Here is a 13,476-nt window from a genome sequence, read left to right as displayed (position 1 = left end):
TTTTCTTTGCACCGCTGATGGTTCACAGAAGCCAGGTGCTTATTATCATTCTTCAAGCCTAGAATGATTTGATGCTGTTTGCGGTAGAACCTGGAAGCCAAGTTAAAGGCAAGGCTTTCTCCAGGGTGGTGGCATTAGCGGGTCTTTTATGTCACAATACAACATGGTCCAACCGCCAGCACTTCTGAATACAAAGGAACAGGACTGCTCAGTAATGCTTTATACCTCACTTTCTGCATGGATAAAATAGGGTTCATTTCCTTGCCTTCATCAGCCCTGCAACACAGGTTTGTGGAGGTTGCAGGTGAAGTACTACTGACAACCAGCTTCCATCCCAATCTCTATTAAAAAGAGCCAACAGCCTAATTTCTTCCCTCCACTGCTGTTTGTTCTTTTTCCCCTGCACCTAAGGTTACCTTTGAAACCTGCAGCCTCGCTGCCACTCTCATATAGCTTTTCCCAGCTTCACTTACAAAGAGCAGTTGTGAGGCAACAGCCCTGGCATGGGGTTCTCTGCCTCCTACCACTTGGCAGTGTGTCCTCAACTGTCATCTACCTTCTGCCTCCAGCTGCCCTCTCTAATTAACTTCCAACCCTTCTCCTTTCACTTCAGCAGAGCTCTGCAGGTTTCTGTTCTGCATAGGGAATGGAAGTTTTAGCATGGAAGGCATCTGAAAACTTGATAAGATGGTGCTAACCAAAGACCATAGGCGGGATGATGACTGAAAAGAATTAGGAAGGGTGCGATTCTTCCTGGCGTGAGCGCCGTAGCTCTTTCTTGCAGCACTGCAAAACGCTTCTCGTCTTTCTAGCCTCTTTGGCTTGATGCACCTGCCGATAACGTCTCATCTTGGCCAGGGGAAATGTCTAAGCCAGGGGTGTCAAACATATGGCCTATGGGCCAGATCTATCCCATGGACCTATGTCTTCTGGGCCAGGGCATAAGCAGGGGCTGTATTAACCTGCGTGTCGCTGCCACTTGCTCTGTTGTTGCTTCTGAATTTGGCCCATGGGAAGCAGCATGTTTGACACCTCTGTTTTAAGCCGGAGATAAAAACGCGAATCCAACTCTGCCGGCTCCAACTTCAACCAGGCTTTTGGAATTTCTGTTCACGCCGGAGCGTGCTTCCCGCTTCAAACAGCTTGGAAATTCAAACGAGATTTCACCGCTGCATTAAAGTTTACCTTAAATTCTTTCAGGGATGTGCTTGAAGAATGAAAAATGCTTCTTGAGGGACGGCTGGCTCATGAACAGATGGGGTAGAGCCGGGGCAGCACAGCGTCAGTCTGTGAGACAGCAGCCTGAACTCTCTAGCAAAAAGCACAGAGACAAGGCAAAAACTATTCCAGCCAAATATCCTGTGTCTACATAGAGGCTTCCAATAGGGTCACTCAAAGCATCCATCAACCTTACACAGCTCTTAGCAGGGTAACACTGTAGATATTCATAGCCTCAAAGAAGAAGGAGGTATTATCTAGTCTGTGTAAAGAAGACGACGTTATTATCCAGTGCTTAAAAACACTGAACTGCGGGGGAAAAACAGACTTAAGGAAAAAAGAAGCTTTTAAGTTTTTAACCACTGGTCAGTGGTGCACTTAGCTCTGGTTGCTAAAGACAATCCGACTACCCGTGAAACAACTCAGACTCATGCTGGCTGCTAAAGTAGTTACTAGAGGAGAAGCATCTGTATCGGGAAAAGCAAACACTGCATAGAGAAGCTACTAAGAGCAAACACATGGGATGTGAAAACCAAGTCATTCTATCCCAGCCAACTGAGCCGCCGGCAGGTCTGAGCCAAGGATTTGATGCCCAGGCTGTATTTATGTTGTGGAAAGAGGCTTGACACTTCCTTCCCCCCACTAGCCTTAAATATGATCCGATGAAAACAAAATCCAAACAAAGAGGGGCAGGGAGCTCATTCTTCCCTTAAACATTTTCCAAGCCTGTTTCTAACAGTCACGGCTTTCCTCCTGCTCCTCTTAGGTTGGTGGCGTTCCTTGAAGGACAGCAGACTATTGAACCCATGCCCAATCCCACTTTGCTTTCGTATTTACAGTGCACCCCACCCCCTCCTCCAAAAACTCACCACTGCCTCTTAAATCCTTAGAGCACATTACAGGAGGAGAAAGTGTTTATTTCCATCGTAAAGATGTGTTTTAATATTTTAACATAAATCAAGCTGCGTTTTACGATGATAATAAATTTCCTGGCAGAAACTGCCTTTGCTGCCTGAGGCAATGGAATGATTCAATTTGTTTAAGTTTTAAGTGTACAGAAACGTAATGGAGAAGGGTATCGTACGGCTGCTTTAATCGAGTTTTCAGAGAACACCTAGAGATGCAGGAAGCAGGAGGCTAATAAGGTGAGCACACCAGTGCTTTAATTGCGCTAAGTCATCACCACCGCTGTTGCCCTCTCTGGCTTCTCCTATGGACTAACAACAGGAGCTCACAGGAAGAGGAAGGGGGGAAAAAAAAAGCCAGACCAAAACAGATGTATAATGTGCATTTATTTTTTATGCTTTTTTCCCCTCCAAAAATAATTACATTGGGACAAGCTGAGAGTGCATCACGGTGAGGATCCATAATAATGGATTGTTAGAGTATATAATATCCAATTAAAAATATAATTTCATTCTTAAATAGGACAGGAGGAGACGAGCTTTTGCACCACACTGAGCCAGGACAGTGACTGATTATCTCCCCGGCTGTTGTCAATGAGCCCAATCAAACTGAGCGACTTGTTCTAGCTCGATCCATCTAACCCTCCCTTCAACTTTTTAAGGCATTTCTTTTTCATGCTTTCAGCTATGAATATTTCCACCCCCCTTTTATTCCCCCCATGGCAGCATTTCTCCTATAAATAGTCCCAATTCCTATAGTGGATTCTTTTGCTGTTCAAGGATGGCAGGTGTCCAGAAAATCTTTCCAACATCTATCATCTTCATCCATAAGGACGACAGCTCTTCCAGTTGGGCGCCATCAATAGACACCAAGGTTAAATGACCTTAGAGGCCTTTCTTCCATAATGTAGCGAGGAAGGCAGACCTCGCTGTACCGTTAAATCAAGGCTGGTTTATGCCACCAGTTCACAGTTTATATCAAGATCCCTTAGAAACTGTCCTTGTACAACATTCAAAAAAGAGATTTAACAAGAGGAGAGGGGATAATCCAAGCCAGAGAAGAGAAGGCACATTTCGTATAGGAGCTAGTTAAAAATAATCTCTTTCAGGAGGCGTCCAGCTGTGGAATCCCACATGGCCACGCAGGGTGAGGTTAGTGGAAGAGAAGCAAGCTGTTTCATTCCCAGTCCAATGTGACCTACCGGTTTCCAGTACAAAGAGGGTGTACATGCTTTTGTGCTTTGCCATGTACAGTCAGACCCATTCAGACTAAAAGGTCGAACTTCCTGGCAGTCAGGGGTTTGCTAGAGTCCTAGATGGAGCTTGCCAGGAGATCAGAGACAGGTTACGTTGCCTGTTCATCCTGCTGTACGCAAACAGCCTCTGCCCAACACACTGGTCTTGAAGTTTGCTCCTGTACCATGGAAAGCTCTCGAGAGAGATGGGTTTCTGGCAGTTGTCCAGGCCCAAGACTGTGTGCGTGTGTGTGTGTAGGGGGGGTGGAAAGAGAGGCTCTGAGCATTTGACAGCCCTGGAAGCAGAGGAAAGCAAGAATGAAGTTTATCCATTTGCTCAGACACTTGAGGATGTAGTGTGTCCTGGTGCTGTCAGCAAGATACAATGCGAGAGACTCAGCTTGTTGACTCAAGGAACAGGCCTTGGAGCCTGAGAGAGGCCAGCTGTCCCCGCACCAAGAGGGGCCTTATGCCACCTAGTGCGTTTACTTATTTCATGGGATCATTTTGGTCACTAGCCATATACAAAAGCTATCACTTCCTTGGCCAGCCCTGAGCATATAAGAACAGGATGGCCCAGCCTGCCCTACAACAGTGCCTGTGATCTATCCCATCCCTGACTTTCAGACTTCGTACAAGCCACAAGAACGAGCAAACTGAGCAAGGGGCTTCAGACCTGGCTGTACCGTGCCTTTGACCTCCAAGCTGACGTATGTGCTTTCATCCTCTTAACCCAGAATAGGACTCTGACCTCAGCAATACCCTCTCTCCAACCACTCAGTAACCTGGCCCTGAAGGAGCCACAGCAGCTTTTTTTGTAGCAGTCGGAGCCATCCAGGTACCTACCCAATGCACCAGTAAGGGCTGCCAAACTAAGTTTATGAGCCATCTGGAGGTAAGGGACAGTCAGGTTTATTGGATTGCCACAGACTCCCCCTGCCCCATCAGCAGATCCTGCTTTATGTAGTGCATCAAGGACATCTTCATGTCTCAGGGCTGAAGGATATTTTTATTTTTTGCTGAAGGAAAAAAAAAAAAAACAAACCCTAGTGCTTTTCTGCAGCCCCAACCACTTGAATATTCCCATGGCAGGAAGTGCTTCAGGTTATGGGGAAGCTAGGAAATTGTACTTGAAAAATAACACTTGATTAAGAAGAGCTTGCATTTCAGAGCTCACTGTTGGTGAAAAGTGACATTTAATATAGCAGCAGTACAGGGGGCAAGCATCGGTATTACCCAAGCTTGGCAGCCAGCTTTCAACTTGGTTTAATACCATGGGGTGGAGAGGGGGAGGAAGGGGGCTTTAAAATATTTCAGGTTAAAAATGTTTCAAAAGTGATAGTTCTTCCTTCTATTATTAAAGCTTTTATGACCTTTAACCAAGATCCTCAGGCTGCTGAAGTCAAAACCGTAAGTCACTTTGTAGTGTTAGAGGCCAGTAGCAGCCTCAGATCAAGAGGGCAAGCCACACTGTCCAATAAAACAGGCAGCTCACCAGCAGGCACCGAAGCATTCATCAGCCTCCGATCTTGGAGACGTCTGTACTGAGTTTTTGGAGGGTGAATAACTCAAACCCTATCTCAAAAGCAGCTACAAGAAACACTCTCAACCTGAAGCACGGGGACAGCTTTAAAAGTAGGATGATGGCTTTTGGGACACCTAGTCTATCTTACCCTCTCTCCCCGTCTTAATACCAGCAAGCTCTCTCTCAACAATGAAACAGGCACAGTAAGCAGCACAATGTTGCATTCTCCACTTGGCACCAGCTTTCTCCTCTTGAATTAACACCCAGCTCCTTTTGAGGCTAATTACCCAGCGCTGGAGACTGGAAATGCGGCAGGATGCACAGCAAGAGCTCTTGCAGGTCTAATGCGCAGCACGAAGGGGTAATTAGCACCTCCCGGCACACAGGGATCCTGACCATTGCAGACGGGGTCTGCCCTATTGCACCAGTGCTCTTGTGAAAGGCAGGTCTGCTCTGGCAGCTGAGGCCACTTAGCAGTGCCAAAGAGCTGGGGAAAGACAGGCTTTCCGCTTTAACTCCTCTGCTGAGGAATATGGCCATCCAGCACGAGTGGGGCCTGCCCAATTAGTGCGCTGGCATCCACCATGGGTAGCTGAGGGGTAGTAATGAAGGGGGAAAGAAGCTGGGAGTCAGAGCTTTAAGCAGCTAGTTTGGCCTCCAAAGGGATTGTTAGAAGACAACCGGAAAACCGCTAGTAGCGAACACTAATAACAGATAAAAACTAACCCAGACCCATTGAGTCTACGCATGCACTCCATAGAGCACAGGACAAATAAAAAGGCCAAGGGAGTAACAAATGGAGAACAAATCGGTAACCAGCCTAGTCGTCACATCCAAGACGACCACTGCCCCTTCCTCTATCCTCTCCCCATTCTTACTCAGAGAAGGCCAACTGATCACCATTTTCCCCACCACGACACTAAGATAGCTGTTAGTGTAGGCAAAAGTCTGCAACTTCAGTGGGATGGAGGGGGACTCTGCTAACACAGTGGGCCTGCCATCAGATTCTGTTAGCAGCTCTCTTGGTTCCCCACTTCTGGCAGAGAGACTCACTCTGTTCTCAAGAGGAGCAGGTGAAGGAGGAACAGCCTCCTGTTGAAGTCCACAGCACTAAGGGGGCTAATCCTGGATGGAGAAGAAGATGCTCTGTACCAGAGCTCAAGGCAGAAATGGTCAGACGCTCTTTTACCATGCGGCCTCCCAAGAGCGCAGGCCCATGGCTTCATATACCGAGTCTGCAGATCAGAATTCAAAGTAGTTGAGCAAGTCACCTGTGACCGTAACGGTGTAAAGGAAATCCTTGAGTCCATATCAAACCTGAATTGACAAGCTGATTGCTTAGAAAGACTTGGTTTTCTGTCCTCCCCTACACTAACCTGAGTCTTACAGTGAGAGTTGAAATCTTGGAATCCCCTACAGGACCCTGGGGAGGAGAGTGCGACTGCCCCATCAGAGTTTTGGCTCACTCAGGATTATATTTGCAGTCACAAACACTAAACAAGAAAAACCCCAGACCAGCACAAACCCGATCCAGCAGGTGTGCCGGAAAGGGGACAGATGCTTGTTGACTGTACCACTGCCAAAGACCAACTGAGTATCCTTTCGACTACAGTATGCCAAGAAAGCTGGAATGATGTACTGGATCCCATTGCCAGCATAAGCCCCAGTGATACCCACCAAGGACTCCAAGTCATGGGTGAAGAAAGCCACCACCACAGGGGGAATCAGAGTGATTGCCGGAAAGACAATCCTGTCTACCAGCCACGGATATGTCCCACCTTCCCGGTGGAAGAGGGTCTTCCAGTTGTTCCGCAGTGTCACAGCGATGATTGGGAAGTTGGTGCTAATGGTGAAGACAGGGAAAAGACCCAGGAAGTAGCGAATGAAGGCAATGTTGATGATGTCACAGTTGGTGAAGTTGAGTGTGTACATGTCCATAAGGGTCTCATTGCGGAAGCAGTAGATAGCGGTGAAGGACAGGAGGCTGTAGAAACCCAGAATTAAGACATAATCGAGCAGCACAAGCTTGTTCACATGCTTCTTCTTGGAGATTGGAGTGATGAGCGATGGCAAAGAGTGCTGACACATGAAGGAGTAGACACACACCCCGAAGAGATTTTGGATCCCCGAGAGGTTTGCCATAGATGGGTGACCTTCTGCCTGGCCCTTGCTGATGCGGATTAGGGCTAGAATAATCATGATGATGAATGCTGGAAAACAAGAGAATACACTGTAAGTCCAGTCTCAACATAATACTATCCTCCAACGCAGGCAATCTCCGCGCCACATCTTGATACAAGTCTACAGCTGCAGTGATAAGGAAAAGCACGCTTCTCTTTGAAAAATGTGGCAGTGCATAATAAAGAACATACAAGGGAGTTATCATTTCATTACTTTCAGCAGCAGTCTGTACAGCAGATGAAAGTCACATGGTAAAAGGCTTATAATTTGGCTTTTTAGCAAGCATATCTAACTGTCGCCCTTTTAAAATCATAGAAAATGATGGTTTTGAAGGGACCTCAGGAGGTCATCTAGTTCAACCCTTTGCTCAAAGCAGGACCTTCCCCAACTAGATCCTCCCAGCCAAGACTTTGTTTAGTTGCGTCTTAAAAACCTCCGACGATGGAGATTCTACAACCAGTCTGGATAGCCTGTTCCAGTGCTTTACTACGCTCCTTGTAAGAAAGCTCTACCTAATATCGAACCACAACTTCCCTTCCTGCAGCCTGCATTGCTCCTTGTTCGGTCACCTGCCACCACTGAGAACAGTCTAGCCTCATCTTCCTTGGAGCCACCCTTCAGGTAGCTGAAGGCTGTGATTAAATCCCCACCCCAGTCTTCTCTTCTCCAAACTAAACAAGCCCAGTTCCTTCAGCCTCTTCTCATAACTCATGTGCCCCGTTGTTGCTGCCCTCTGCTGGACTCTCTCTTTTCCAGGGCCATTTTAGGAAATGGACAGTCTGGGCCTTTCAAAAATGTAATGCTGCTGCCTTTGAATCAATCACTTCCTCTTCATCTAAGGGTGTCTTTTTCCACGTACCTTGTAAGATTTTTTTCATACCTCCCTAATCATCCTTATCTGCACAGATACTCAAGGGATATTTGCCGTTCCTCTGGCCACAGAGCCAACACCAAAGTCCTGGCACCGTTAACCCATGCGTTGTGTGTACAAGGGAGACTGGAAAGCTCGTGAGCAGTTGCTAGAATCTGTGGAGTGGGGCGGAATAGCAACTAGCTCTGGCCATTTCCCAGGCATGAAGAACAGGCTGTCTGCAACTAGTCCCAAGTGGAAGAGCGAGACTAGGAGGAACTAAAAGCAGGACTGAAAAATGGCCATTAAAATTCATCAAGTCTCCATGTTAAATCTGCTTGCCTGCCCTTTAGCCCAACAATGCAAAAAAAAAAAAAAGCCCTAATGATGTTTTATCGGCCTGTCAAAGTAAAAAAAAGTTACTTGCAATGGGCAAGAGAAACCTGAAGATGGGAAATAAAGGCTTCACTATGCCCCAGAGGTGGATTCTGGGTCAGAAACCATTATTTCCCTTAGTAGAAATAATAGTCTAGTGATAAGACCAGTAGAAACAAATCCTGGTATTATCAAAGTCACAGCAAACCTGGGAGGCCTGGTCACTGGCTGTTCAGGTTACTGAAGAATAAAACACCCTGCCTGCCCAAGCAACAAAAAGCAGGATTTACAGTCAGAGATTCATAATGAATGGGCCAGCCTGGGCTGCCCTGGCTTTTGTACAACTGTCTCCTTGCAATGGCTGCAAGGCCTAAGCACAGCTATGAATTATCAGGTAATGAAAAAATAACAACACACTGACATTCCTATTACAGACAACTTTCCATGTCATAAATAAAACAGCAGACAAATTAAACCAAGCGGCGAGTCTCCATGCAGCAAGTGTGAGAGCAGGCAGACCGTCGCTGTGCTACAAATTTTGGGCGTCTGCTGTGGGGACAACAAGGAGGTTTGCTCATTCAGCAGCTAAAGTTACTCTTCAGCACCCACCAGATTGCCTTGCACAGGAGTGGGATCTAAATACGCCTTCGCAGAGTACATTCACAGGCATCCTGCTTAGAGGGGAATCTCATATAAAGCTTCCCCTGGTTCTGCCTTTAAGAGTCTTTTGCATTAAGCCAGGATGAAGCATGTTTCCAAGGATCCAAACACAACCCCGAGCTGCCAGGTGTGTCACCAGTGGGTCAAGCAATTCCAGCAGAACCCAGCGCATTCACGCCTGGGTGGTTTGCAAGCCACTTAATTCACAGAAGATCGCCGAATTAGTGGCAGCCTGCTCAGCTGCTTCTGCCACTTTTACTTCACAGGGCATCATTTTCCTGATCAGCTGGAGCTCCTCAGGGGTCCCACACAGCTAATCAAAGGAACAACCTTTGAAACAGAAGCCACAGCAAAACCTAGAGCAGCTCAGTCATCCTAGCACAGCTGTTTGCTGCAGCTATGTAGACCCCCAGCTAATTCACACACCCTCATCTCTGCAGGGGGACTAGCAACCTAACCCTTGTGAATTATCTTGGATTTGCTATATTCATTTCACTGCCCCAACACTTCCTTCCTTCCTTCTCGTACCCGTGTTGTGACATGGCGTTTAGCTGAATTTGCAGATCAGCTGGAATCTGACAGGGCCGTGCCATGAGCGCTTCTGCTGAGGCCTCGAACCTGTGAACTCTGTGCTGTCAACTGCGTGCTTTAGTGCCTAGCCCAATACTGAAACGCTCAATTATGGATTGCCTAATTCCAGAAACTCATCATTTGGGGGGGGTGAGGCTCTGAAACCTGTAGGGTACCCACTTCCCCTCTAACCTCCTATGCAATTCACTACCTTGCATCTAGTTCCCCACCGTGGCACCCCCAAAGCATGCTCCTCCATCCATCCTTTCTTGACAAGCCAGAAGATGCCAGGACATCATGCTGAATGCACTCCATCCACCCCAGGTCTCTACGCTCAGTGTTTTATGGCTCCCCTGGAGCAAACAATTCCCTCTCTTTCATTTTCCAGTGAGACAGGCTAAATCTGGCTCATGTTTCGCCATAAATATGGAAGGGCCTACAAAGTAAACCAGTAAAACCAAACCCATTATGATGGAGAAGGGCCACACTGGGAATATCAAGGACCAAACATAGTAGTGACAGCTAGAAGCATTTACAGCTCTCTGCTTGGGGTACTTGCATCCTTCTTCCAGCTCTAATTACAGCAGAGCAATCAGGCACATTGGATTCCTAGCCGTAATTGTCACAGGAAGGGCGTTTTCAGCTCTCTCATAAGCTTCTCATCTTCCCACAGTTACTGACTGCAGAGATTCTGGAAGGTTTTTATTACGCCATTCCAGTAAAAGCTTAGAAAGACCTTGAAACCATCAGGAACCTGCCTCGGGATGGCATGGACGTGGACAGGCTCACAGGAGCAGGGACACAGAAGAGGAATAGAGACAGCGCGAAGGAATGAAAGAGCAAGGCAGGCTGCCTGGAAAATGCAAGCTGAGGACATTCATTTTTCTCCCTCTTTTGGGAGAACTGCTCGACTCACAGAGCCCATGCCTGTATCTCTGCCATATCGCAACTATATTTAACTCAAAAGCCAGCACCTCATTCCCCGCTCAAGAGAGACAGTAAATCTCTACCATCTCTGCTCAGTCAAGGGTAAAGAATGACCTATTTCCTTCTCTAAAAAACCCTCTCCTATCAGGTGCAGACTGCCTGCTTAACCCTCTGCTTCTCACACCCAGGAAAGCTGCTCTCACACTCAACAGGACTGAATGAACTTCTTGGTGTGCCTCAGCACCTGCACTCCTTTTTCAAAGTCCTCTTATGAGAGCCTGGCAGTCATTGCTGGCCCGTCCCCAGCCGCCTGGGCTTTAATCACAAGGGACTCCACAAGCATTGAACTATTCAGCGGAGAACTTCAGGCTGGCTACTATGTCCAGCCCATGCTGGAGAGCACAACGATCGCATTCACCCTGCATGTCAAGTCAATCCCCCGAACCCCCTATCCCACACGTGGAGTCTGCCGTGAAGATGGGGCCAGGTGAGACCCGACACAGGTGACCTGCCTGTATGCAACAACTGAGCCATGGCAGAAGGGCGGGAAAGGCTGCTACCAAATCCAGACACAAATTACCAACTCGTGGTCACGCTTCCAGGGCGTAAGAATCTCTTGTTCTGCTGTGGAAAGACTCGGGTCAGTTCACACAAGCTCAATAAAAATAATCTGTCTACTTTTTAAAATCGGATTAACATGCTTTTTTAAAAAAGAAAATCGAAATTAAACATCTTTCTTTTTAAAGAAAAGCCAATTTAAAAACAATGACAAACCAATGTTATGGCTTAAACCTGCGATTTATTCAAATCACTTGAATATAACAAATAATGTCATGTTAAGTAATGTGTAACTGCTGCCAGGTTTTTCCAAGAAAGCCATTGAACTGAGTGAAATTATGGGCTAAGTATCTAGAACAAGAGTTCATTAAAGTGCTAAGCAAGCTTATGCCAGCAGTAGCCTCTTCTGCGGGTGAAGAGAATCATTTGCTTCATTTTGGTTTATTCAGCTAAGTGAGTTCAGAGACTGGATCGCTGAAAGCTAGGAAACCAATTTAAAGATGGAAAATAGAAAGCCTCATTTTTTCTTTAAAATCTACAAAGTAAAAGTTAAGTGCAAGAGGATTAGACTTACTCCTGAAGGTGACAGGCACCAGAAACAGTCAAAATCCATCACTAAGAATACCACTCACTTTGGTTAACCTCTTGGCAAAACATTTTAGATAAATCACCTTCATTTTTGTGCATTTAGCACTTCTTAGGTGGTTTTATTTAACTAGCAAACAACTTTACATACTGTTTGCCCAGATCTGAATTCTTAATTTCCATTCAAACACGAGTTGGATACAAATCGCAAGTAAAAATGCATCCCCCACTATTTGCAAAATCAAAGTTTAAAAAATTAAAAAGCTTAATAAATATTACAGGATATGCAAGCATAAATATACATAGACGTGGAGTTTCCTCCTGGTTAGCAAAAACGTGCCTACTTTAGTATAAAGGCTATATTTATCAACCTGTTTTAGCTGGTATTAAAGAAAAGTTGATCATGTTTGGGTAAAGGAAAAAAATGCAAGATGCAAAACAGGAACAAAAATCAGTCATTTAAATCAAGGTTTCCTGTTTGCTGATTTAAACTATTCATTTTAATCACAGGATGAAAAGGAGCTCCTAGGTCACAGAACCGTCTCCTGTCACAGGCAATGTCATCATAACCTCTTTCATAAACTGATCAAGCTCTAGGCTACAATCAGGTAGGATTTTTGTCCCCCGACTAATCCTACTGAACAGCTGTTCCAGAATCCCACTTGACCTGTGGTTAGAAAACTAATTTCCAGCCTAAATATGTTTGCAGCCAGTTTGGGGCCTGCACTGTCATTTAGCTTAAAAGAATGCTTTTCTCTTCACCTTTGTTTTATGCTGGGAAGCCTGGTGGTAAATTAAGCCCTACAGTCAATGAAAGCCTCTTCACCGATTTCAGGCAGACAAGGTTCTTTGGGTAGATGTGATATATTTTATCAGACCAACTAAATAGTTGGAAAAATTGTTCTTTGCAAGCTTTCGGGCACGAGCACCCTTCTTCCGGCACAGGGAGAGTTTGCTTACTGATTTCAGTACGTTTGGGATCAGCCTCCTTAAGAGGTATGATGGGATTTCCCAGCACAAAGCTGCGCGCATGAAGATCCTACAAACTAGTGGAACTATGTGGCTGGTGTTAAACAGTGTTGATATAGCATTTTGAAAGTCTCAGTGAAAGGTTCCCAGGAAGTTGCAAGCTACTATGTACTATATAGATCATCATACAGCAAACCTAATTTCTCTTCCCGTTATAGCTATCCTAGAAAACTTAAAAGAGACACAAAATGCAATAGCATCTGGTCAAAGAGGCAGTGTTGCAAGAGGTGCTTAGCTACATACTCTTTTCCCGTCTTGAAGCACAGCCATCTTCAATGACTGGTAGTTTTCCTCCGCCACCATCTCCTTCTCACAGAGGTACTGCCCAGTGGATGAACTGGGAGACTCCCTTAAGACCAATCTGCCCAGCAGTGCTTTCCGTAGCAGCTGCGCTTTTGCTCAGTCAATGGGGTGCAAGAGTCTCGCTTCCCTGCTGCTGGAATTGGAGAGTTAAGACATTTGCACACTAGATTTATCTTTCTGTCCCTGGGAGGAGGAGACCAAAATGAAACTCTGAAAGCTTGTTCCGCTGGATGATAAATCAATATGAAGAGAGGATGACAAACTGACTGACAGGCAGCTTGGAGTAGGCAACGTGAGCTAAAGAGAATGGTTCCTGTGGGCATATGAGGTGCCCTGCTCATCTCATCTCCTCCAGCATTAACATTGTGAGGGCGCTCTTGCACCAGAAGGGCTCCAAGTTAGCCAAGGGGAAGTACATTAAAAAACAAACAAACCCAGACCTGGCCTTTGCACATAGAAAAGAGACCTTGAAACAGCACTACTGAAGACAGCAGCAGAGACAAATATAGCTCTAGCTCTGTCCACACTAGCTAGCAGTGAGCTAATACCAACCTT

General features: G+C 46.1%; 1 protein-coding gene across 1 annotated transcript in view; it reads right to left on the bottom strand.

The window, feature by feature from the left end:
- Positions 1-2,493: 2,493 nt before the first annotated feature.
- Positions 2,494-13,476, bottom strand: part of TMEM104 (transmembrane protein 104) — a 64,737-nt gene continuing 53,754 nt past the window's right edge. Inside the window, exon 10 of the mRNA XM_006018248.3 lies at positions 2,494-7,093. Within this exon, the coding sequence (XP_006018310.1) occupies positions 6,333-7,093 (761 nt within the window). The 3' untranslated portion in view covers positions 2,494-6,332. The remainder of the gene's footprint in view (positions 7,094-13,476) is intronic.

Source organism: Alligator sinensis, unplaced genomic scaffold (assembly GCF_000455745.1).
Source record: "Alligator sinensis unplaced genomic scaffold, ASM45574v1 scaffold400_1, whole genome shotgun sequence".
Taxonomy (NCBI): domain Eukaryota; kingdom Metazoa; phylum Chordata; order Crocodylia; family Alligatoridae; genus Alligator; species Alligator sinensis.
The sequence above is the reverse complement of the archived record's forward strand: the minus strand, read 5'-3'. Positions and strand labels throughout refer to the sequence as shown.